Source organism: Eulemur rufifrons, chromosome 3 (assembly GCF_041146395.1).
Source record: "Eulemur rufifrons isolate Redbay chromosome 3, OSU_ERuf_1, whole genome shotgun sequence".
Lineage (NCBI taxonomy): Eukaryota > Metazoa > Chordata > Mammalia > Primates > Lemuridae > Eulemur > Eulemur rufifrons.
In genome coordinates, this window is record NC_090985.1 from 85,754,207 (window position 1) to 85,777,560 (window position 23,354).

The window sequence follows — 23,354 nt, forward strand, 5'->3', positions numbered from 1 at the left end:
TTGATGAACTAATTATTTATAATAGAATAATTTATACACTGAATTAAAAACTCATTGGTTTATATGTGGGTCACTCTTTCTGAAATAAAATTCATTTCCTTCTTTTGGAAAAATGATTTTCCAAAGATAAGTTCAATTTTAAAAATTTATATGATGAGATTATTTCTGATGAAGCAAAAACATACATTCACTTTATTAAAAAATATGTAATAAAAAGATATCCTACATATACAACACTAATAAGATTTTCATAAAAAAAAAATGAGCCCGAAAATACTTTGAAATCTTTGTAAAGTTTCCTATCATTTATGAAAGACTTAAAAGATTAATGTACTATCTTCCCCTTTAAATTTTATTCTATTTTTTAAATGTCCTTGAAATAATGGGGGGACATTTGGGAATGAGGGCTGAAATATGTACTTTAGGTATTTTTTATAGACAATAGATGTGGTCATGATAATTATAATCAGAGAATTAAGCAGACAGACTTGAATTTTTATCACAACTGCACACAGAATAAAGCTTAAGTAGAAGGTAAAGTGCTGCATACACAAAGCACAAAATACAGTCTAATCAATATTTCACATGCTTAGGTTAGTCTAAGGTAAATAAAGTATGTCCTAAACGGTTTCTTTTCCCTAAGACAAAACTAATTCAAAATTTTAAAAATCTCTTAATCACTAGACATTTTTACACTGCCAGAGAAGAAAAAGAGAAATTATTAATTTTTAAAATTACCCAGCAATTCCATTGCATCATCTTCATTATCAATATCTTCCTCTGTTACAGATGGGGTGGGGCTGTGGACGGACTCAAAAGAATCTTGAGAGAGCATCGCTGCCAGGAGCTTCTTATGTTGCTGCTGCTGCTGTTTTAATCCTTTAGTCTTAGGCTCCATCTTTAAGCTGAAGAAATATTTAAATGTTAATTAGCTGTGATAAGTAAAGAAAATCTAACAAATTTTCATTCAGTTATTTTTGTTATGCAAGTTTATGGACACATTGCTAGAGTTTCCCCCAAGGATAATGGAAGTATGGAGTCTTTCTCAGACACCCTTTGGTAACTCACTAACAAATTCCCAAGTGAGTATGGCAGAGCTGAAAACTCCTCTCCATTGAAGAGAGGAGGTGCTTATCCACTCCTGCCAAATGTTGCCATGTGGGAATTAAAACCCACTGTTAATGGATTTTCTGATTTTTTAAGAGGAGCTAGAAAATAGAAACTTCAGATTATTAGCTCCTGATTTACAAAGCAAATGTGTGTCAAGAAAAACACATGTAATGGGATAAATATTTTAACTACTACACTAAGATTTTATTAATAAAAATACCCAACTTTAATTTCTTTTGCATGTGTATACAGTTGTCCCAGCACTATTTGTTAAAAAGACTCTTCTCTCCCCCATTTAATTATCTTCATATATTTACAGTGCTTTAGAGTCTATCTCTGTGTATAGGTTTCCTAATGACTGTTTCTTTGTGTGACAATATGCATGTGACATATTACAGTCAGTAGACAGTTGTACTAGTGTCAACATTTACCACTTTGAGTGAAGCATGGATACCTTACTTTTGTTTCAGTACCTTTACCTTTCCTACTTTTAAATATTATTATTTTGAGTATCAGATGGCATTACAATTTTGATTTAATAAGAAAATAACATTTCTAAAGTTCATAGGGATAGTTCATTGTATATACCTATATTTCTGCTCTTTCCGGTTTCCTTTCTTCCTTCCTAATAATCCAAGATTCTGTCTTTTATCACTTCCTTTCTGTTTGAAGAACTTCCTTCATTTATTCTTTAAGGGTACACCTGTTAGTAACCCATTCTTCCAGTTTTCATTTAAAAATGTCTTTATTACCTCTTTTTCCAGAAATGTAGTTTCACTAGGTATAAAATTTGTGGTTGACAATTCCTTTTGACAATTCCTTCTGGCCTCCATATTTTCAGGTGAGAAATCCACAGTCATTTGACTTGATGTTTGAATTGAGATAATTTGTCATTTATCTTTGGCTATTTTTAAGATTTCTTCTTTGTTATTAGTTTCCAGAAATTATTTGTGATATGCCTTGGAGTGAAATTCCTTGGGTTTATCTTATGTGGGGTTTAATCAATTTCTTGAATCTGTAGGTTATATCTTACACCAAATTTGGGAAGTTTCCAGATTTTATTCCTTCTAATTCTTATTCATCCCACTCACTTTTTTCCTCTCTTCTTGGGACTCAAATGATAAGAATGTCAGATCTTTTGCTATTCTCCCACAGAACCCTGAGGCTGTGTCCTGTGTTCTTCAGTCTATTTTCTCTCTGTTGTTGAGAAGGGGTAAGTTCTATGGATCTGTCCTTACATTCAATGATTCTATCCTCTGTCATCTCTATTTTACTACTGAGTTCATCCAACAAGTTTTTTTTTAATTTATTTCATCTTATTATGAGGGTACAAAAGTTCAGGTTATATATATATTGCCCATGTCCTGCCCATCCCCCCAAGTCAGAGCTTTAAGCATGTCCATTCCCCAGACAGTGCGCATCGCACTCATCATGTAGGTATACATCCATCCCCTCCCCCCACCCCCCACCTCAGTCCGATACCCAATTGGTGTTATTCCCAAATGTGCACTTAGGTGATGATCAGGGAAAAACAATTTGATGGTGAGTACATGTGGTGCTTATTTTTCCATTCTTGGGATATTTCACTTCATAGAATGGGTTCCAACTCTCTCCAGGAGAACAAAAGGGATTCTATATCACCGTTATTTCTTGTAGCTGAGTAATACTCCATGGTATACATATACCACATTTTACTAATCCACTCATGAATTGATGGGCATTTGGGTTGTTTCCACATCTTTGCAATTGTGAATTGTGCTGCTATAAACATTCGGGTACAGGTGTCTTTTTTATAGAATGACTTTTGGTTTTGGGGGTAGATGCCCAATAATGGGATTGCTGGATGGAATGGTAGGTCTACTTGAATCTGTTTAAGGTATCTCCATAATGCTTTCCACAGGGATTGCACTAGTTTGCAGTCCCACCAGCAGTGTATGAGTGTTCCTGTCTCTCTGCATCCACGCCAACATGTATTGTTTTGGGACTTTTTGATAAAGGCCATTCTCACAGGAGTTAAGTGATAGCTCATTGTGGTTTTGATTTGCATTTCCCTGATGATTAGTAACTAAGGAGGTAAAGGACCTCTATAGGGAGAACTATGAAACACTGAGGAAGGAAATTGCAGAGCATGTAAATAGGTGGAAAACCATGCCATGCTCGTGGATCAGAAGAATCAACATTGTTAAAATGTCTATACTACCCAAAGTGATCTACAGATTCGATGCAATCCCTATTAAATTACCAACATCATTTTTCACAGATATAGAAAAAATAATTTTACAATTTGTATGGAACCAGAGAATACCCCGTGTAGCAAAAGCAATTTTTTTAAGCAATAAAAACAAAATGGGAGGTATTAATTTGCCAGACTTCAAACTATACTACAAGGCTGTGGTTATTAAAACTGCTTGGTATTGGCACAAGTGCTGGGACACAGACCAGTGGAACAGAACAGAAAATCCAAATATAAAACCATCCTCATATAGCCATCTAATCTTTGACAAAGCAGACAAAAACATACTCTGGGGAAAAGAATCCTTATTCAATAAATGGTGCTGGGAAAATTGGATAGCCACATGTAGAAGACTGAAATAGGACCCACAGCTTTCACCTCTCACAAAAATCAAAACACGGTGGATAACAGATTTAAACCTTAGGTGCAAAACTATTAGAATTCTAGAATAAAATGTAGGAAAGACTCTTACAGATATTGGCCTAGGCAAAGAATTTATGAGGAAGACCCCTAAGGCAATCACAGCAACAACAAAAATAAACGAATGGGACCTGATTAAATTAAAAAGCTTCTGCACAGCCAAAGAAACTGTCACGAGAATAAACAGACAACCTACAGAATGGGAAAAAAATTTCGCATACTACACATCAGATAAAGGACTGATAACAAGAATCTATTTAGAACTCAGGAAAATCAGTAAGAAAAAATTGAACAACCCTATCAAAAAGTAGGCAAAGGACATGAATAGAAATTTTTTAAAAGAAGATATAAGAATGGCTAACAAACATATGAAAAAATGCTCAACATCTCTAACCAACAAGTTTTTAATATCTTTTATTTCTTTTCCAGTTCTATAATTTCCATTTTATTCTTTTTTTATAATTTCTGTTTCTTTTCTGATATTTCATATGTTTATTTGTTACAAGGGAATTTTTAATTGTTTATTGAAGCATTTTTATGATGGTTGCTTTAAATTCTTTGCCAGATAATTCCACCCTCTGATTAATCTCAATGCTAGCTAGTATCAGGTGACTGTCTTTTCTCGTTCAAGTTGTAATTTTCCTGGTTCTTGGTATGACTGGTGATTTTTTTTTTTTTATTGTATCCTATACAATTTGACTACTATTTTAGGAGTCTGGGTCCTATTTAAGCCTTTTGTTTCAGAAGGCAGTCAACTGTAGCTCCTGGCCTCCTTTTGTAGACTGTGTTTCCAATGACAATTTGTTAGAGCTCTGGCAATGCCGCTTTGATTTGCTTCATTTATCTGGTGTTGCTGTGGCTTCTACTTCTGCGGGCTAGTGTTGCTACGGGAGCAGACGGAGCATCCCCAGGTTGGACATGTGGGGCCTCTATGTAGATGAAGGGAGTATCTGAATGTGGGGACAAAAAGGCTTCCCACAATGAGCTTTGTTGTGGAGGGCTCCTCTTACTGGTGCCTTTTTGTCTAGTAAAAAGCGCTGGAATGCCTGGTGTCTTTCAGGAGGGGAGGGGTCTCTCAAGCCAGTGCGAACAGACTTCCAGGCAAGGCCACTCTCTGAGGTAGAGTCATTGCTGCTGGTGCCACTCAGCTGCCCCGGTGTCTTCAGTGGGGAAGGGGGGGTCTCAAATCTGGCAGGGAAAGTGAGCGTATCCCTTGGTCAATTACTGCCAGAGAGGTTCCTGATCAATTCCTCTGGCCTGTGCCTCTGGGTTCTCCTAGTGTTGTTGGCAGGACTCACATCCAATTAGGGGGGGAAATAAACCTACTCGAGCTAACTTCTCTTGCTAGTTTGGAAACTGGGAACTGCCAGACCTAGGTTGACTTATTCTGTTGGTTGGGGGATCATAAGGCCCCTGCTGCTACGTTGTTCCTCCAGTCCTCAGGTCCCCAATCATTCCACTTTCTTCTTTATGTTTTTTCACAGCCCTTCTTTGACTGCTTCTTGCTTTATTTCAGGGTTTACAATTGTATTTAGTGGGGAGAAGTAGAGATATCAGTCTATCCCATCTTTACCAAAACAAACTGACGGATGACTTAATAATTACGAAGGACAAATGATACCTTTACACAGGAGAAATCTGGTGGACACCACCTTAACCAAATGATCTAACTTAGCATCACCAATAGTGGGGCACACTGACATTATATGTCCTCCTGAGATGATGCAATGAGGAAGTACATAATACCAACTACGCAGAATTGTTTGTTTTCCTGTCAGTATAAATTACAAGTTTTCTTTTATTGAGAAGTCAACACAGGTATATTCCTAAAGGTTCTATTTCCTGTAAGAAACCTCTCCCCCCTGCTAGATATGCTTTTTCTCTGTATCCTTTAAGGACTGCTTCTCTTCTTTTAATTTGTAGACTCCTTATAGGATCCAGATTGTTGAATATTTTCCTTGTAGGTTTTTATACCTTCTTTTTTTTTTTTTTCCTTTTTTTTTTTTTATTTCATCTTATTGTTATGGGGGATACAGAATTACAGGTTACATACGTTGCCCATGTACCGCCTTTCTTTTTTATCAAAGTTACTTTAATTTTTTATTATTATGGGTACATAATAGTTGTATATATTTATAGAATACATGTGTTGTTTTGATGCATGCATATAATGTGTAATAATCAAATCAGGGTAACTGGGGTGTCCATCACCTCAAACATTTATCATTTCTTTTTGTTAGAAACATTCCTAGTCTACTCTGTTAGTTATTTTAAAGTACACCATAAGATTGTAGACTATAGTCACTTTGTTGTGCTATCAAATATTGTTTGTTCTATCTAACTATATTTTTGTACTCATTAACCATTCCCACTTTATACCCCCCTCCCCACTACCCTTGTACCCTTCCCAGCCTCTGGTAACCATCATTCTACTCTCTATCTCCATTAGATAAACTGTTTTTAATATTTAGCTCCCACATATGAGCAAGAACATATGAAATTTATCTTTCTGTTCTTGGCTTATTTCACTTAACATAATGTTCTCCAATTCCATCCATGTTCTTGCAAATAGCAGGATTTCATTCTTTTTATGGCTATAATATATTCCATTGTGTAAATGTACCACAACTTCTTTATCCATTCATCTCTGGTGGACACTTAGGTTGATTCCAAATCTTGGCTATTGTGAATAGTGCTGCAATAAACATGAGAGTACAGACATCTTTTCAATATACTGATTTCCTTGCTAAGTCCTATGGTAGTTCTATGTTTAGTTTTTTGAGGACCTATGTAGAATTGTTGCCAAAAATTTTTAACCTATATTTAATCAGAAAACAATCAGACGAATGCAGATTTGGGAACATTTTTCAAAATAACTGGCCTATAGTCTTCGAGAATGTCAATGTCGTGAAAGAAAACAAAAAGCAGAGAACTATTCCAGATTATGGAAGATGAAAAAGACTTGACAAATGAATTCCATGCATGATCCTTTATTAGATGTTAGATAAAAAAGGAACAAACAAATATACAAAAATCCATAAAAGACCTTACTAGGAAAATTGAAGAAATTTAAAAATGGACTTTACATTAAATAACTTTATGGTGTCATTGTTAAATTTTTGGTATAATAATTATATTATTGTTATATAAGAAATATCCTTATTGTTAAGAAATACATGGTAATCAATTATGGAATTAATGTTTTATAATATCTGTAACTTATTTTCACACAATTTGTCAAAAAATTGAGTATGATAGATTGATGATAGGCACATAAACACATAGAGACATAACATAGATAAAGAGATAGGCAGATAATAGGTCACAGATAGGTAAAAGAAAGATGGCAAATGTTCATTGGTGACTATTGGTGGAGGGTATATGGGAATCTTGATATTACAAATCACAAATTTTTTGTGGTTTGAAACTTTTCAAAGTAAAAACTTAAGGGAAAAATTTTTTTAAATGAAGGCATGCCTTTGTTAATAATATTTATTTCAATTTTATCTTCTATTCCAAACTGGGTGCCCAACATAAATAGTATTGTTGCTGAGATATTGTAAAAATGCATCCATTTAAAAAATTTTTAAGTATTAGTTACTATCAGTGTAATTTCAAATGATTAAAGAAAATTATTTTTACTTTATAATAGTAGAGATAAAATATAAATATTCACATGCAAATTGATGGAAATAGTTTATTTAGGCCCAGTTTCTTGCCATAGTATCTGTCTTCTACATTGTCTCATTATGTGCCCTTTAAACTAAGAATGTAACAATTTTAAAGTCTTTCTTGACCAACTTGGCTCATTGGGAAGAAAGCAAGGCAAAACAAATCCAATAAAATTTTAATTGGTATTTTTTAGCTGATGGACCTAACATGCTAAACAGGAATAAACATCTAGATTATTTTATTTAAGTCAAATTATTTAAAATGAATAATGATATTCATGTATTACCTTAGTCTCATTAGCTTTTGATTCAGAGAAGGGATGTATATTGCTTTGAATGACAACTGAACATAATCATTTACAAGATGAATAATTTTGGACAAGTTACTTATCCATTCTTTTCCTTGGTTGCTTCATCTGTAATGCAAATTATAGTAGTACCTCCTATAGCCACTTCCTCCACTGGTTTGACAACTAAAAATGGTTAATAAATGGAGAACAGTGCCTAGCAAATAGCTCTATTTATGTGTCTGTTGAATAAATCAGTTAAATAAATTTTCCTTCATAACTTTATATTTTATATTATAAATTTAATAAAAGGTAACAAAATATTATATTTTATAATATTCTATGCTTAACAGAATATACTTTATGATTTCATATACACAGACAGTTACAGCTTTAAGGCAATTTTCCCCCTTAGGAGTCAGTAATAATACTCAAAGCATTACTGTTTAAAGCAGATATTTAATATACATTCTGACAATGGCTTTTGCCTACTTACTATGGACTTAAATATATCTAGAATGGTCAGAAGTTAAATATTTCATGCAAAAATAATATATACTCTATCTTGAAAATGTTATTTTATATGAATAAGCATAAATCAAATGCTTATTTTTATTCCTATAAAACATGATTATTTTTAAAAGGCCAACATATGATCAAAATATGTATATTTATTTAAAAAAAGTACTTCTACCTAAATGTAAACTTAAAATTTTTTCAAGGTCCACAACTGTTTTTCTAGAACCCTTGGGGCTGGATGTGCTCTGTTGCATAAGCTCGATATTGCATAACACTGTCAGGAGGGTCTGGGGCCTCACCCTGTTATCAAATGCATCAGTATTTCCACATCATTATGTATCAGCATTCCCACCCAGTGGGATAAATAAGGAATCTACTGTGTTTAGATCAGGTTTTGCTATCATGAGCTATGACGACAGTTTTGATTCTCAGAGCGTTTTGAATTTCACGATTACAGAAAAGGACTGTGAGGAACATATCTGAATAGAGTACCGAGAGATGGGATCCCAAACACCACTGCTAGGTTAAGTCTGGTGCTGGAATTTCCGAAGGCAGAGGTCATTTGAATGACACTGGACAACATGGACAAGAGGTCATATACTGTGACACTGATAGGGTGGTTTCAATAGGTGGTGGGAATAAAATTCTATTTGGAAAAGATTAAGAGGAGTGGACAGTGAACACAAGGCAGTAAAATCTAAGGAGCTTTATTCTAAAGTGAATGAAAGATAGACGACAATAAGCTGGGGCCAGGGAGGCTTCACCTCTTAGAGAGGAGTCCCATCATACCTTATGCTAATGGGAATGAACATAAGTAGTAGAAGGGAACAGTGCAGGGAACAGAGGGAACTGATCAGCTTGTGTAGGTGAGTGAGAATGAGAATTTAGTGCCCTGGAGTGGAGCGAGGGTGGCTCACCCACAGGCACGGTAGAGCAGCGGGGGCCTGGGCACAGACAAGCCAGGTGGGAGGGAGGCTGTGCAGTTCTCTTCCTCACCGCAGCTGTTTTCTCTGTGAAATAGGGAACAGAGCCAGCAGGTGAGAATAAGGATGGAGAAGAAGTGCTGGAGGTTGGAGAAGAGAAGGAAAGACATGAAGTAATCATTGAGGATCGTGGACAGGTCAGAGGACTAGGTAAAGCAGCAACATCATTGGCCTGTGTGCCCCTGGAGCTTGGTGGTCATGAATTCAGTGGCACTGGCCATTGTGCCAAAGTGTTCTCCAGCCTATGTTAGATCAGCCACAGAATAAAGAATTAGACTTAAGCCAGGAGAGTAAAACAGGAAAAGAGGGACAAAAGAGTTGAGGGTATATCCAAGGAGGTGATAGTCAGAGAGTGAGATGCCTAAAATTGACACAGTGGATTTGCAGATAATGGTAATGAGAAGGTCTAGGATATGGCAGAGGGAGTGAGTGGGTGAGATAGGGTGGAATTCAGGACCAGTGGCAAAGAGTAGGTAAAGGAAGTGAGAGACCAAATTTGGTGAAGAATCACGGATGTTGATGTTGATTTTACCAAGACAGGAGGGGTGTCGGGGAGAGTGACAGGGAGTCAGATGTTTGCATAGTCAGGAAAAGGGAAATGACTGGGGATTGGTAAATTATTGCTACAAGAAGATATGGAAAATTATCACAGTGGAGAAACATAAGATTCAGAACTGGGGATCCTTTTAGGAAGCAGAGAGCAAGATCTGTAAGCAGAAGATTAAGGATGACACCTCCCTCCTCTCCAGCCCCACAGCCTAAGGATCAGACCACCATTAAGAGAAAGTATGATCCTACTGCAGGGAGGCAGGGTGTTACTGCAGACAGTGGTGAGCAAGATGGGCAAGGGGGACTGGGGTCCTTGTAAGAGCACCAGGGTCCTAGGGCCCCTCTTCTCCAGATTTGAACCTAAATCTTAATGATACCAGGATGCTTAGAACTCCTTTCCCAAGAGAGGTTGTAGAGCAAAGCATTTAAGGGCACAGAATTTGGAGCAAGACAGTAACTTAACCACTTAATAGCTATCCAATCTTGAAGCAGGGATGGGACTTAGTTTGGGAATTAGTTTCCTTATTCCTGAAACGTTTTCATGAGGATGAAATAGGTTAAGCTAAACAAGGTACACACAGCAGTCTCTAGATGATAATTAATATCATTATGTGTTTAAAGAACACAAGGGGGCAACCTGGGTATATAAAATAGGAATTAATAAATAAAATAAGAATTAATTTAAGTAGATGTACACATCTTTCAACTTGAGAGATACAAATATCCAGGGACACAGGAAGATGGTAGTGAAATACAAGAAGAAAAAAACATATAGATATGGATGTGGAAGATGAGAAACAAATGGTAGATTATAAATGTGTAACTCCTTCTCATCAGCCAACAATGACCAAAACCATTTCCTGAGAGTTGAAGCAAGTGTTTTCTCTAGTCTCATGAAATACATGGTTTGGTCGTCAAGATGGTACAGAACTGGAAGACCTAGCTACTGACTAAGTCCAAAATGTTGCCTGTGTAATAGACATAAAGTCCACAGATGACTTGTGCTATGTTTCAAAAAATAATTATTTGAACTAGGATATGTATTTCCTACTTAAATAAATTCCTAAATAAATAAAACAGAAATTGTGAGCTTGTCAAAATGACTTCTGTCTGAAATAAATGTGTGCCTTATTTATGTACTATTTTGACTTTAAAAAAGAAATGTGTGAGTCATGAGTTAGAATTTTTGTTTATTTTAGATATTTTTAAGGCTTCTGTGCTTTGATTGCTTTGGCAGATTAATTTTTCATTAATCAACATTCTTTATGTTTAAATTTTTCACATTAGAATATTTGTAAATTACTAATTTTACTTTATCTCTACCATATGTGTTATTTATTTTCTATCATAGTCACAATAGCCAAAATCTGACAATATTAGGGTTATTTCCTTGCTTTTGGACTTCTTATGTAAAAGAGTAGGCCCCCCAATCTATTTTCTTCTTTCTTTTCCTTATTTATTTTCCATCACACCACCCATCACTACTGTAATTTATGGCATATATTTCTATACTCCCTCGTTCATTGTCTCTTGCTGTGGATAGAAACTCTATAAGGATGGGGAACATTTCCAGATTTTGTTCACTGATATGTCAGAAGCAATTATGAGCTTTAATAGAAAGAAAACTTCTTAATGGGAAATAAATTTAGCTTTTATTTTAATATTTAATATGCATTTCTAAATTGTATGACTTTCTATTCATTTTATGGCATATTTACAATCTAATAATAATGCTCACTTAACAAATAAAGCCAATTCACCAGATCTATAATACTTATGGAAATTATTCTTGTTTTAATAAAGTGGTTCAGCTTTAGAGGAATTTCATTAGGTTTTCGAGGCTTGATGAGCCTATTTACAAATTCACATTACAATTTAACAAGTCATTTTAGGAAATCCATTACACGGCTATTGCAAAATCTAATTAAGATGGCCTAAAATAAGATTATAAAGGTTTATTACACAAATTTTTGTTTACATTTGTATTATAACTGTGGGATTATTCTTAATAACCCTAAATGTGCAATGAATGAATATGCTTTCCCACTGCATAGCCAGGCCAGCCATAGCAACTGATACCAGCGGGAGTATCTGACAATCATAGAAAGACTTCACTCATTCCCCAGCGCGTTCACCTCTCCCTTTTCCCGCTCAGGCGCTTTAATTTCTCTATTAATTCTGAACTCCTTTGAGAATCTAAGAAAGATGTGGCAGAAAAATGCAGGAAAATGACCATATATACACATACATACAACATTTCACACATCATTTCAAGAGATTCACAACTCTCTTGAGGCCCATCCAGAAACCATCTAGGGGCCATGGACTGCATGTTAGTGTCTCTTGTTTTTTTCTATTAGTTTCTCCATATCACCCTGATGACTGCCTTTCTTTTAACTAGCACTTTACCCTTCAGGTGTCAGGTATGCCTACCAAAGTCACTGTCCCTCTTCATACAATGTTGCATTGGGGGGACCTAAAAAAATGTTCAGGTAATGTACACCATTGAAAAAAATGTTCCAGGAAAAATTTGGACTAAGTTTCTACCCATAAGAGTCCCAAGGCTTATTATGCTATTATTTCATTCTCTCTAATTTAATGCTGAAATTCCAGCCTATCATGTATCTATTATTTTGCATGAAAGAGAAAGTTGGCAATGTACGAAAGAGGGAGTATTGTAGTTATAACCATTCAAATAAGACTTACACAATAAACAATAAAAAACACTGAGATAGGAAAAGGGGCAAAAAATAAAGATAAGACAATTCTTGTCACCAGACTTTATCTAGCAGATGTCTAGTAACAGCCTGTACCTCCTTCACTCATGTAATAGATGTCAGTCAACAACAACAATGGGCCTGCCCCAACTGGGGAGGGGAAGCTGAAAAATGGATGAAGTCATGCTCGAAAATCAAGTATTCTCTTTCAAGAGTGTAGAATATCCTTTTGTCTGTTAATGTTTTGACTGTTATAGTACACGTTCATTACTATTTAAGGACAAAAGCTAATACTATAGTTACACATTCTAGAGCCATTAAAAATTTTCTTTCCAACCCTTTTGTATTCATCCAAACCACATCTAATGCTGTGTGAGTTACAGGTATAAATTCAGAAATCCTGTTTTGTATTAGAAGATGGGAAAAAATACAGTTTCTAACACAGTTCAGCACTATTCTCTAAACTTAATTCAGATACGCATGTATTCTTTCTGTTCTAATGGGGCATCTGGGCAGAACTTCATCACTTTCTTCATGTCATAGAGTAATACCTCAACTCAATTTAAAGATAGAGAAAAATAAAGCTGAAAACAACTTTTCAAACAATATTTGAGACAGATCTTCACAGACTGAGTTTTCTGGGTAAAGGAGTCAAATAGGATTGGAGAACACATTCCCCTTTACTGAATATACAGGGCTCACTGAAGCCAGGAAGAAAACAGTGCACTAACATTTGCTATAAATAGCTCTGATTATTATTGTGACTAAATTGAAAGCAAAATGAAAATTGACATTTCTCTATCTTACATTTGAGAGCTAAAGATCTACCAAAGCATAAAGATAAAGGTCTAGTGGGTTTCATAAGTCTGGTATTAAAAATAAAATCACCCTCGTTGACAGGTGAAATTGATCTGGCATTTCACAAAAGAAGATAAATGGATTTTTATAAAGGGTTTTCTTCTCCTTATACAAGACATTTCAACTATTTAAATAATTTAAAAGTTATTTCTCAAGGAAATAGAATCAATTTTCTATAGGCCTGAGACACATTAACGCACATTCTGAATTTCCTTCCCTCCAGCCAAGTGATAAGTCAAAGCAAGGAACCTCTGAAAGCTATTACATTGTAGAAAATACAATTTTCTCCTTGAGAAAGAATAGCTATTGGTTGCTGTTCAATTTAACATAGAAAATACGAAGTTACTGTAGCTACACTATGCATAGAAAAAACTCTTCTGTGGTGGTCAGCCAGCAACATTCACAAGAAGTTTAAGCTCTTGTCACATTTCAATTCAGGAGCATTTAAATCCATTTTCTCAAGCTCGTGTAAACCAGGCCTCCCATGATGCTTTGCACCCCAGATGCCTTGTAGAAGTTTTCATTTTTGTTTTAAGTTTTACTCATTGCAGTTGGTATTACAAAAAACAAAAACAAAAACAAAAACACCCAGGTTATTCTGAACATAGTTTTTCTAATAAATATGCTCTGGACTTTTCAACATCACTCCACTTCCACCAGCATATGGGCACTTAAGGCAAATTTCCTATCACCATTTCGAGTATCAAGGAGTATCAAGGGTCTGAGTAAAATGAAAGGAGTCTGGATTTTCAAATTCACAAATCATAGTAGTTTCAAAAACTAAAAAAAAAGTGTAAATAATTATATTCAATCACAGTTATCAACTCTAAATTTAAATGGTTCTAAACCAAGGTTTCTCTCTATATATAGTCTGTACTAACTCTGCCTCCTGTGGTCTGTCATACATTTAATCGTTTTATTGTCTCTGATGACTAAGTATGTCTTTCTGACACAAAGTCCCTCCTCTCCAATTCTTAACAGCCAGATGCTCTCTGCCCAATATTATGGCAGGTCTTGACAGATAGCGTATGTCCTTGAAATTGTTTCTCTATTTAGTTTTAGTAGCAAAGAGATGGTGATCTCCTACAAGTGGAGAAAAAACTCAAAACCAAAACCCCAAAACAAGTCTAATAACATTCTAATTTTAAAACAGAGCAAATATTTTTTTTTATCCTATGTGGAGTCTAACATAATTTTCTATTTAAAATTATTAGAAGGGATTTCATCAAAATCATGCACTTGGGGTTATTCTCCCTTTATCTTGAAAGACTGATAATACAGAATCTTAGCAGACATCTCATCTCACCTTCCTGCAGGGCTAGAGCCACTGTCTTCGCTTTCCCATTGGTCATTTTTACTTCTTGGAATTGGGGGCTGTAGCATCTCAGCGGCTAGTGGATCAGCATCATTTTCTTCTCTACCAATCCATTCTCCAATCACACGGGGCCTCAGAAGGGAAGAATTAAAAGCCATTGTTTCCTGAAGAGAAGAAAAGAATGTGCTGCCTTAGATTGCTTTTTCCTGTTAACAGAAACAAGAGGGAAATAATCTTGTCTGAAGTTTTGACTACCTACTCACACCAAAAATGCTCCTTTTTTCTTTCTCTATTGATGTAAAACTTCAGTTCATTCCAACTCTACTAGATGACTTGTTCTAAGTGATTTATGCTAATTCCTGAAGGTCACTGTGCCAAAGGATACAGGAGTGAAATCTTGGATTTGGATTTGGATTTGGAAGGCTGCACATGTGTTCTCAGGACAAGCACATATGGCAGAAAGAAGAGTGTGTAATAAGGGCCACATAAAGAAAGAGCTTGGTGTCTTCACTGCTGGGAAATGGTAAATAATTTCTCAGGTGGAAACTGGGTTGGGGTCAGGGGCCATGGGCAAGAGGAGTTAGGGCTGGAAGGGTGCATTGGCTTCAACTGTGAAGCATTTTGGACTTTTAAGGATCCAGTAGTTCAAAGTATGGCAATATCAATAAAAGGTACATTATGCTAATTTAACAAATATTAATCTCGTTTCATAGACTTGGATATGATACAGCTATTAAAAAGATATTGTAGGAGAATATTGAATTAATATAATTCCTGAGAATATTTTAAGTGCAAAAAGGGCAAGTTAAAAAGCAATACCTACAGTATGATCTAATTTTTGTTTAACAAATTCATCTGGATGTATATCCATTGCTCATTCACTAATTCATTCATTCATTCTCTAATATTTATTAAGACATACTATGTGCAAAGAACTGCTTGAGGAAAACAATGGTGAATAAGGTCAAAATTTAATAGTGGTTTTAACTGAATGGAGGGACTACAGGTAATTTTAATTTCTTCCTTTGGTATTTCAATGTCTTTTCAATATTCTATGATAAATACATACTTGTAATAAGAAAAATGTATCTTTAAAATATCTTCATCTGACAAATACAGGCCTTGTTTAAATTATGTTTAGTGAAAAATTTTAGTATTACAAGAATCTTGAACAATTCCTTAAAAACTCAGATCTGTTTTACAATTCACAAAAATATTATACAAATCCAATACAGAATATAATATAAATATTACAATATATGCAATTTAATATGTGCTTAACATACAAATATAATACCAAAAGCAACACATAAAATGATTTAGGATATATTTGATAAGCATTTCTCCAAATGACAGTAAGTGATAGAAAGTGAATTTATTAATATTGATCTAGCCTATATGAAAATATAGCAGATAAATTTTAGAAACAGTCTTTGTAATAACTTAGCAACTAATCTGAACTCTTTCTATACTTATGTCACCAGCATCAGGAAACCAAAGTGCTACAATGGATTTCAGCTGTGAAATCAAGCAATCAAATTAATGTTTTGAAACAACTAGAAAGATGTATTCATCTGTCACAATTTAATATTATTTGAAGTACAGGAATTAATATTAACAATATCGTTAATTTTTAAATCTATTTTTACTTTTAAAAGGAGACGAAGGTGAAGATATATTTCAAAAAAAATCTATGAACATATTTACAGTTTCGGAATCCTTTTCAGCCTGTGAGACCTTGAAATGTTACTTAGTCTCTGAATCTCATTTTCTCCAACTGTGAAATGGGGATGATAAGATTTACAAAACTTACTATATCAAATGAATTTGTAGGTAACGTAGTTAGACCATAACATTCCGTGTATATGCTAGATACAATTATTTAAGGATGTGGACTGTTTCCCAGCCATTTCTATAGATTTGACACATCACTGCTGGAACAGGCAGGTTGGGTAGGAATAGATGCTTGGTAGTCAAGATGGGCAGAGTAACAGAACAGGGAATTGACAGTGGAGGTTTTCATCCTATAAAGTTTTATTTTATGAATAATATATTTAAAAGGTTGACTAATTCAATGTTAATCTCATTTACATATGGCGCAGAATTGAGCTTAGAGATTTGTCTTTGCTATAGGCTCAAAGTAAGTAAGAATTGGAACAAATACATTGACCACTAGAAAAACAGAAATGAATGGGTTTAGGACGGTAAACAAGAAATGAAATAGGTTTTAGAATTGGGTGTGATCAAAAAGTTGAGAATGGCAGATTATCAGAAACAACCGCTTGGTTGCTTACTGGGAAATTAAATAAAATGATATACGCCACTGCTGTTGGAAAGCAGAGCACAGAAAGAGGATAAACGGTGTGATATTCAGGACGTTTAACTCCAGCTGTCTGCACAAACTTAGTGAGAAATAGCTGACAGCAAGGCAATACAAAGAGTCGCAAGCAGGGTCAGAGGAGTTAGGAAGTGAATATTCACAGATGAAAAACAAACCTCTACTATTTTTCTTTTTCTGAATGTGCGAAGCTCATTATATTCCTACCATCCTTGTGTTGATGAAAAGATAGAAGCAAAGAGTACTTTCTCTTTTTAAAAACGTCCTATGTCTGGAAATTCCAAAATAATGCACAAATAATAGGTTAAAATAGCAGATTTTTTTGTGCATTATTTAACTAAAAATCTTTCTGTGTATCTTTATGAAAGGATTTCCATGAAGAGAGTTGTTCTTAACACTACATAGAACATACCACAAACATTACTGCATGGCAAAATAAATTTTTAAATGCAAAGACACAAAAAATGCTTTTGAAAATATTTTTAATACATGGGTAAACAAATCATTTAAACTCCCAGGGATAAATGTTATAAATCCTAATGATTCTTTAGTAATGTAAAAATACACATTCCTTTGCCCTTCAAGGTAAAAGGTCCCTAGATGTTGAAGTTCTTAGCAAGTATGCTCAAATTTAATAAGAAAAGCATTTCCAGTCAAAACTTGTCCCAAAGATCACAAATTTCTGTAGCAGAGCCTATCAGCAAGAACCTCACCTATTCAAGAAGTAGTCACCTTATCCCTGGCTCACTCTCCCCAGGAAACCTGCCTCACGGCCAACCCACAATGAGTTGATTAGTTCAACTGCTCTCACCACTGGTTATCAGCACACTTGATTACACTCCAAGTTATGTAAATCCATTTTTCTCTTGTTCATAAAACTGGATGTTTATGGAAAGCTGGGATCATGTCTTAAATTTCTTTGTTCCCTCCGTAACAACTAGCACCATTCTGGTTTCATAAAATAAGCACAAAAAGATGTGCTGATTGAATTTTAAAAATTCAAGAATAAAATACAATGCATATGTGGTGAATTATGAAGTGTCTCCATGTCTAACTAAAAATCACATAAATGATTCATGGGCAACACTGATTAACATACTTTTTAAATCATTATCAGAAGAAAATCTACAAGATGATGATCAATTTGAAATAATGAAATATTTCTTATAAACTCTTAAGCTTTGATGTGTCACTTCACAAAAGGAAATTTTTGGAACACAAAATTGTGCTACAAAAACACAGTAGACATTTGGACTTGACAATAAACATCCTTAAACTATCCACACATTGAACCTGAATTAGAGATTAAATAAGGTAACGTAAGCAGATAGTTAAAAGCTCTTTTCCCATTAGCCCCTATTATTTTTAGTAATTAGTATGAACTGATTCACACTTAGTATAATTAGTGTGTACTAGCCAAAGGTCAATCCATCATATCAGCAATTGGAAGTATTCAAAGAATTTTGTTTTAGTCTTTAATGATATTTACTTATCAGCCCACATTCTTATCAAAAACTTTGTATCACCTACAATGAAAAACCTGGAACAATTTGTACATTATTAATCAACATGTTAAAACTGTGACATGACTAATATAAAGGGAGAAAATTGCTTTTATTTTATTCAGAACATATTGATGAGGTGCTTGTGGCTCTCAAGTTTCATTACTAAGTTTCAACTTTGTTTGCATATACTTTTCATAATATCAATTATAAATGGAGTGCAAGGACATAAGATAGTTTTGGTTTATACTGTTTTAAGATGATAACTTTGGAAAGTTTACCTGAAAAAATAGACCAATATTGTTGATTTGTATCTACCCACATTTATGTGGTGAAGATGAGAAATTATCCACTATGTCTCATAGCACATGATTTATACAGAGTAGCTGAAGAAAGATGGAAAAGGGGAGGGTTGTAGGCATAGAAGGAAAAGAACAACATTAAAATGAATCAGTGAGGTCAGGTCTCAAAACTCAGATGTATGCCTTATGTACTTTATTTAGAAAGGCCTCTCAAAGATTTAAACTACTTTTTAAAAATTGTACAAGAGACAAAAATTGTATATATTTAAGTGGCACAAAGTGATCTTTTGATATACATATACATTGTGAAATGATTACAACAATCTAGCTAATTAAATGAATTGAACTACTTTTCATCATGTACACCTAGTGTATCATACACATGTACACTACTCAATTGTTTCAGTGCCAACTTTCTCATTCTAACTTATATCCATTTCATTCCCCTCTGTCCACTTTGTTTGCTGGCTCCCATACTCCCTTCCTTAAAATTATTTCCTCTTATAAAATTCACTCCCCTCTCTGATGAATTTCTACTTTTCTATACTTCTTGTTTTGTTTCTGCCTGGTCCACAAATACCCCAGCTCCAACCATTTGGATAATTGTTATGCTGGTGAACGAATATAAGACCCATAGTAGGAAATTTTTATAGATTACAGAAGGCCAGTTGGGATATCCTATGGGCTAGATAAGCAAATTCTACTGTATCTTAATAATTTTAAGAATTTCTGTACTACTATTTCCACTCATAGACTAAATATCCTGAAAACACTCCTTCTTCAAAATATTCAATATTGCTAGATGAAATGTTGAATGTTGAATCATTTAAATGCAAAGCTGAGAAAAACGAGGTTGTGGGAAGAGATAGGAAATCATCAGAAGAGAAAGTCTAAGTCTAGGCTGGAAAGTGGGAGCCATGCAAGCAGCTCCCGTGTGCATTTGGACAGATCCGTGGTAGCCTAGACCTTTGGCTTTAATGATCAAGCCCTTAGTGTATGGAAGAATGAAGGTGCTCGTAGCCCAGATTCTTCAACTTCCCAGTGTCCATGTCCTTTGTCATGTGGTTTTAGGGTTCCTCCCATAGAGGTGGAATATATTTCCCTCCACACACCAGATTTACTTTAGTCAACAGAATAGACAGAAGTTATCATAACCACTTATAAGCTGAGGCCTCCAGGGGCCTTGCAAGTTTCCACTGTCTCTCTTGCATTTCTGCTGTCCTAATGAGAAAGACATGCCTATGCTAGTCCACTAGTCTCAGAAGGAGAATAAGAAACATTTCAAACATACTTGAGTCACCCCAAACAAGCCAAGCTTCTATCAGCTGACAGCCAGCCTTCAGGTATGTGAGCGAGTCCAGCTGAGATCTGCTGAGCATCCAGCCAGGAACCAGCCTGAAGCAGCTGAACCCCAGAGAAGCAGGTGAAATAAATATTGTATTAAGCCACTGAGTTTTTAAGTAACTCGTTCTACAGCTGTAGCTCATTGAGACAGAAGTTGTTACTAGAAGTAGAGTGTTCCTTAAAAAAAGTCTAAAATATTAATATATGCCACTGACTTTAGGATATAGTGGCAGGTGGAGGCTATAAAAATGGCAAGGAAATTATTACGGGAGGTTAGAAAAATGAAGACCAGTGTTATGTGTTGTTAAGATATTTGGTAAAACTATGATCTATGGTAACTTGGAAGATAGAAAGTGAATCTAATAAACTTTCAGAAAAATATTGCAAACATCAACTACTTACTTTAGCTACATATAAGTTTTTTTGTAAGAAACAGATGAGCTCAGAAAATAACTGACCAACTTGCAAGGAAAACCCTAGAGAAAATATTAAGAGTCTCGCTGAGTTTCTCATCTCCAGCCTTTCCCGACAGCTAAAGATTTTTAAATTAATATAAATCATTGTACAAATATTAAATTCATGGCCTTGTCACAAAGATAAGGCCTCAGGGTAAAGAAGAAATTTAGGATGTGGCTATAAGACCCTTTACTAAGACCTCTGAAAAAATTAAGATGGTGCCTATTGAGGGTGTTGTTTCCCAACACCTAAAATACCAGTAATTAAATCTAGAAAGAGAGGCATGTCTTGCAAAGAATTGTGGATGTGGTTTTTGGCACAATTAGAGGGGAGGAATCAAATTATATATAGGAAATAAATAAATTACTTGAGCCAATTGGATTAACAAAAGCACCAACCTGAAGTAAAAAGCACTGGGACTATTTCAGATGTAAAAAGCCCTCCGGGGCCCCATTTTTCTCCAGGAAGGAACAAGCTGAGGAAGCTGCTAAAAGGCATCTTGTTCAGTGCCTTCTTCATAAATGGTCAAAGAGGTAAATAAGAAAAGAAGACACTTCCAGAGGGTGAAGCCAAAAGCTGTGGGAAAAAATAGATGGGGACTCCCAGGAAATCTAGTTCCCACTCCCCGAGCTCACAACCTCTGGGTAAAAAGACCTGATGACATTTGCAGAGTGAGATTTCAGAATTGCTATGAACCAGTGGTTTTTATGAGCCTTTCATTATTCCCCTTTTCTAATGGGAATGTTTAATCTGGTAATCTCATGCCAGTCTCCTCACATAATGGAAAGAAAGAAAGAAAACTCATTTTTTTATATAGAAAAATCAAGAGAATTCAGAGACATGAATTCAGCAAGTACTGAATTTAAGATAAAATTGCAAAAATCATTTTTATTCCTATATGCCAGCTAGTTTGAAAATGTAACTTATGAAACGGATACCATTTACAATAACAGCCAAAAATACAAGATGTCTAGGAATCCATTCAATAAAAATTTGCATGACTGTATTGTAAAACATTGTAAAATTTAATTAAATGGAAATACGCTATATTCATAGAATGTCTCAGAAATGTAAAGATGTCAATCCTCTCATATCAATCTAATGCAACTCCAAACCCAACAGGCCAATAGAAATAAGCAAATAGGGCAATGGAAGAAAACAGAGGGCTCAGAAATAATGTAAGTGACAGAAGAAACATGCATATTGATGGACAAATGACAAACTTTTCAATAAATGGTTCTAGGAAATTTATTATCCATACGGAGAAAATATATTCCAACTTCTTACCATATTAAAAAATGACTGCAAATAGATTAAAGACCTAGGTGTGAAAAAACAGAACTTTTAGAAGAAAATAAAAAACAATGTTTTCATGACTCTAGTATTTTTTTCAAACAAAACATCAATATTACAAGTTAAGGTTAAAAATTTCTATTAATAGAAGGCACTATTTAAGAAGTGATGACAATCCTCAAAATTAGAGAATATGATTAAGATACACATAACCAACAAAGGTTGGCATCCAGAATTTATAATAAACACATAAATCTAAAGAAAAAATAACTGAGCAATAAAAATTGGCAAAAGAGAAAAGCAGGCATTCAACCTTGTTAAAAATTATAAAATTGATAACTGAATCCATAAGAAACATTTTCCATTAAAATGCTGGATGGCAGTGTTGAAAAGGATCAGAAGCAAAAAAATATATATATTACTACAAACTGTTTGTTGGAGTCTAAATCAATACAACAACCTCTTTAGTGAGAAATTCTACATTACCTAATGATAAAGTTAAAAATGCACTAATCCATATCACATGATATATTTCCAGGAAAGTCATCTTCTAATTTTGTACCAGAGAGAAATGATTGCTTATACAGAAAAGGAGATGTGTATGTCAGTGTCTACAGCATAATTTTTCATAAGAGCCAACTGCAGAAAAATACAATCAGTAAGATACCATTTATATGTTTAAAAACATACAAAACAGGGCAATATATTCTTAGGAAAGGGAGTGTGTGTGTGTGTGTGTGTGTGTGTGTGTCATATAATAACAAAAAACCAAGGGGATAAAGTTAAAATTCAGGTTAGAGATGGAGCTGGCTATCATCTGGTAGAGTTATACAAGGCTTTCAGCTACATCAATGAGATATTTTTCACCTACATGATAGATACCTAGGTGTTCATTATATTATTGTGTACATACTTTGATGCATGTCATATTCATAATAATTTTTAAAGGAAAAAAATATTTGCTAGATTAATTCAAGTCCAATTAGTTATAATTTTTTTTTCTTTTGGTTCAGATATATTCTCATTCCTCAGTTAACTTCGACACCTTTCTCCCTTGTGATTCTCAGCTGTTATGTTGCTTAATATTTCAGTGAGAAAATGAAAGCAATCAGAAGAGAATTTGTTCATCTTCTCACCAACAAACCCACCAGCATACTAACATTCTTGCCTATAGTTACAACAGATGAACTGTCAATTCATCTTTTCTTTTCTAAGGTCCTGGCATATGGAAGGTACTCAATAAACATTTGTTGAGTGAATGAAAGAATGACATAAAATTTAAGTAAAAATGAGTCAATATCCAATAATGCATTACCAACATCATTAGTCATTAGGGAAATGTGAGTCAAAACTGCAATGAAATACCACTTCCCACCCATGGGGATGGCTGATTTCAAAGACAGACAATAACAAGTGATGGCAAAGATATGAAGAAACTGGAACCCTCACACTTGCTG

The 23,354-nt window shown here is 34.7% G+C and overlaps 1 protein-coding gene across 1 annotated transcript in view; it reads right to left on the reverse strand.

Moving 5' to 3' along the window:
* Positions 1-721: 721 nt before the first annotated feature.
* LOC138381833 (uncharacterized protein C8orf34-like) overlaps positions 722-23,354 on the reverse strand; it is a 159,601-nt gene continuing 136,968 nt past the window's right edge. Inside the window, 2 exon segments of the mRNA XM_069466418.1 lie at positions 722-905; positions 14,654-14,826. Coding sequence (XP_069322519.1) covers positions 722-905; positions 14,654-14,826 — 357 coding nt within the window.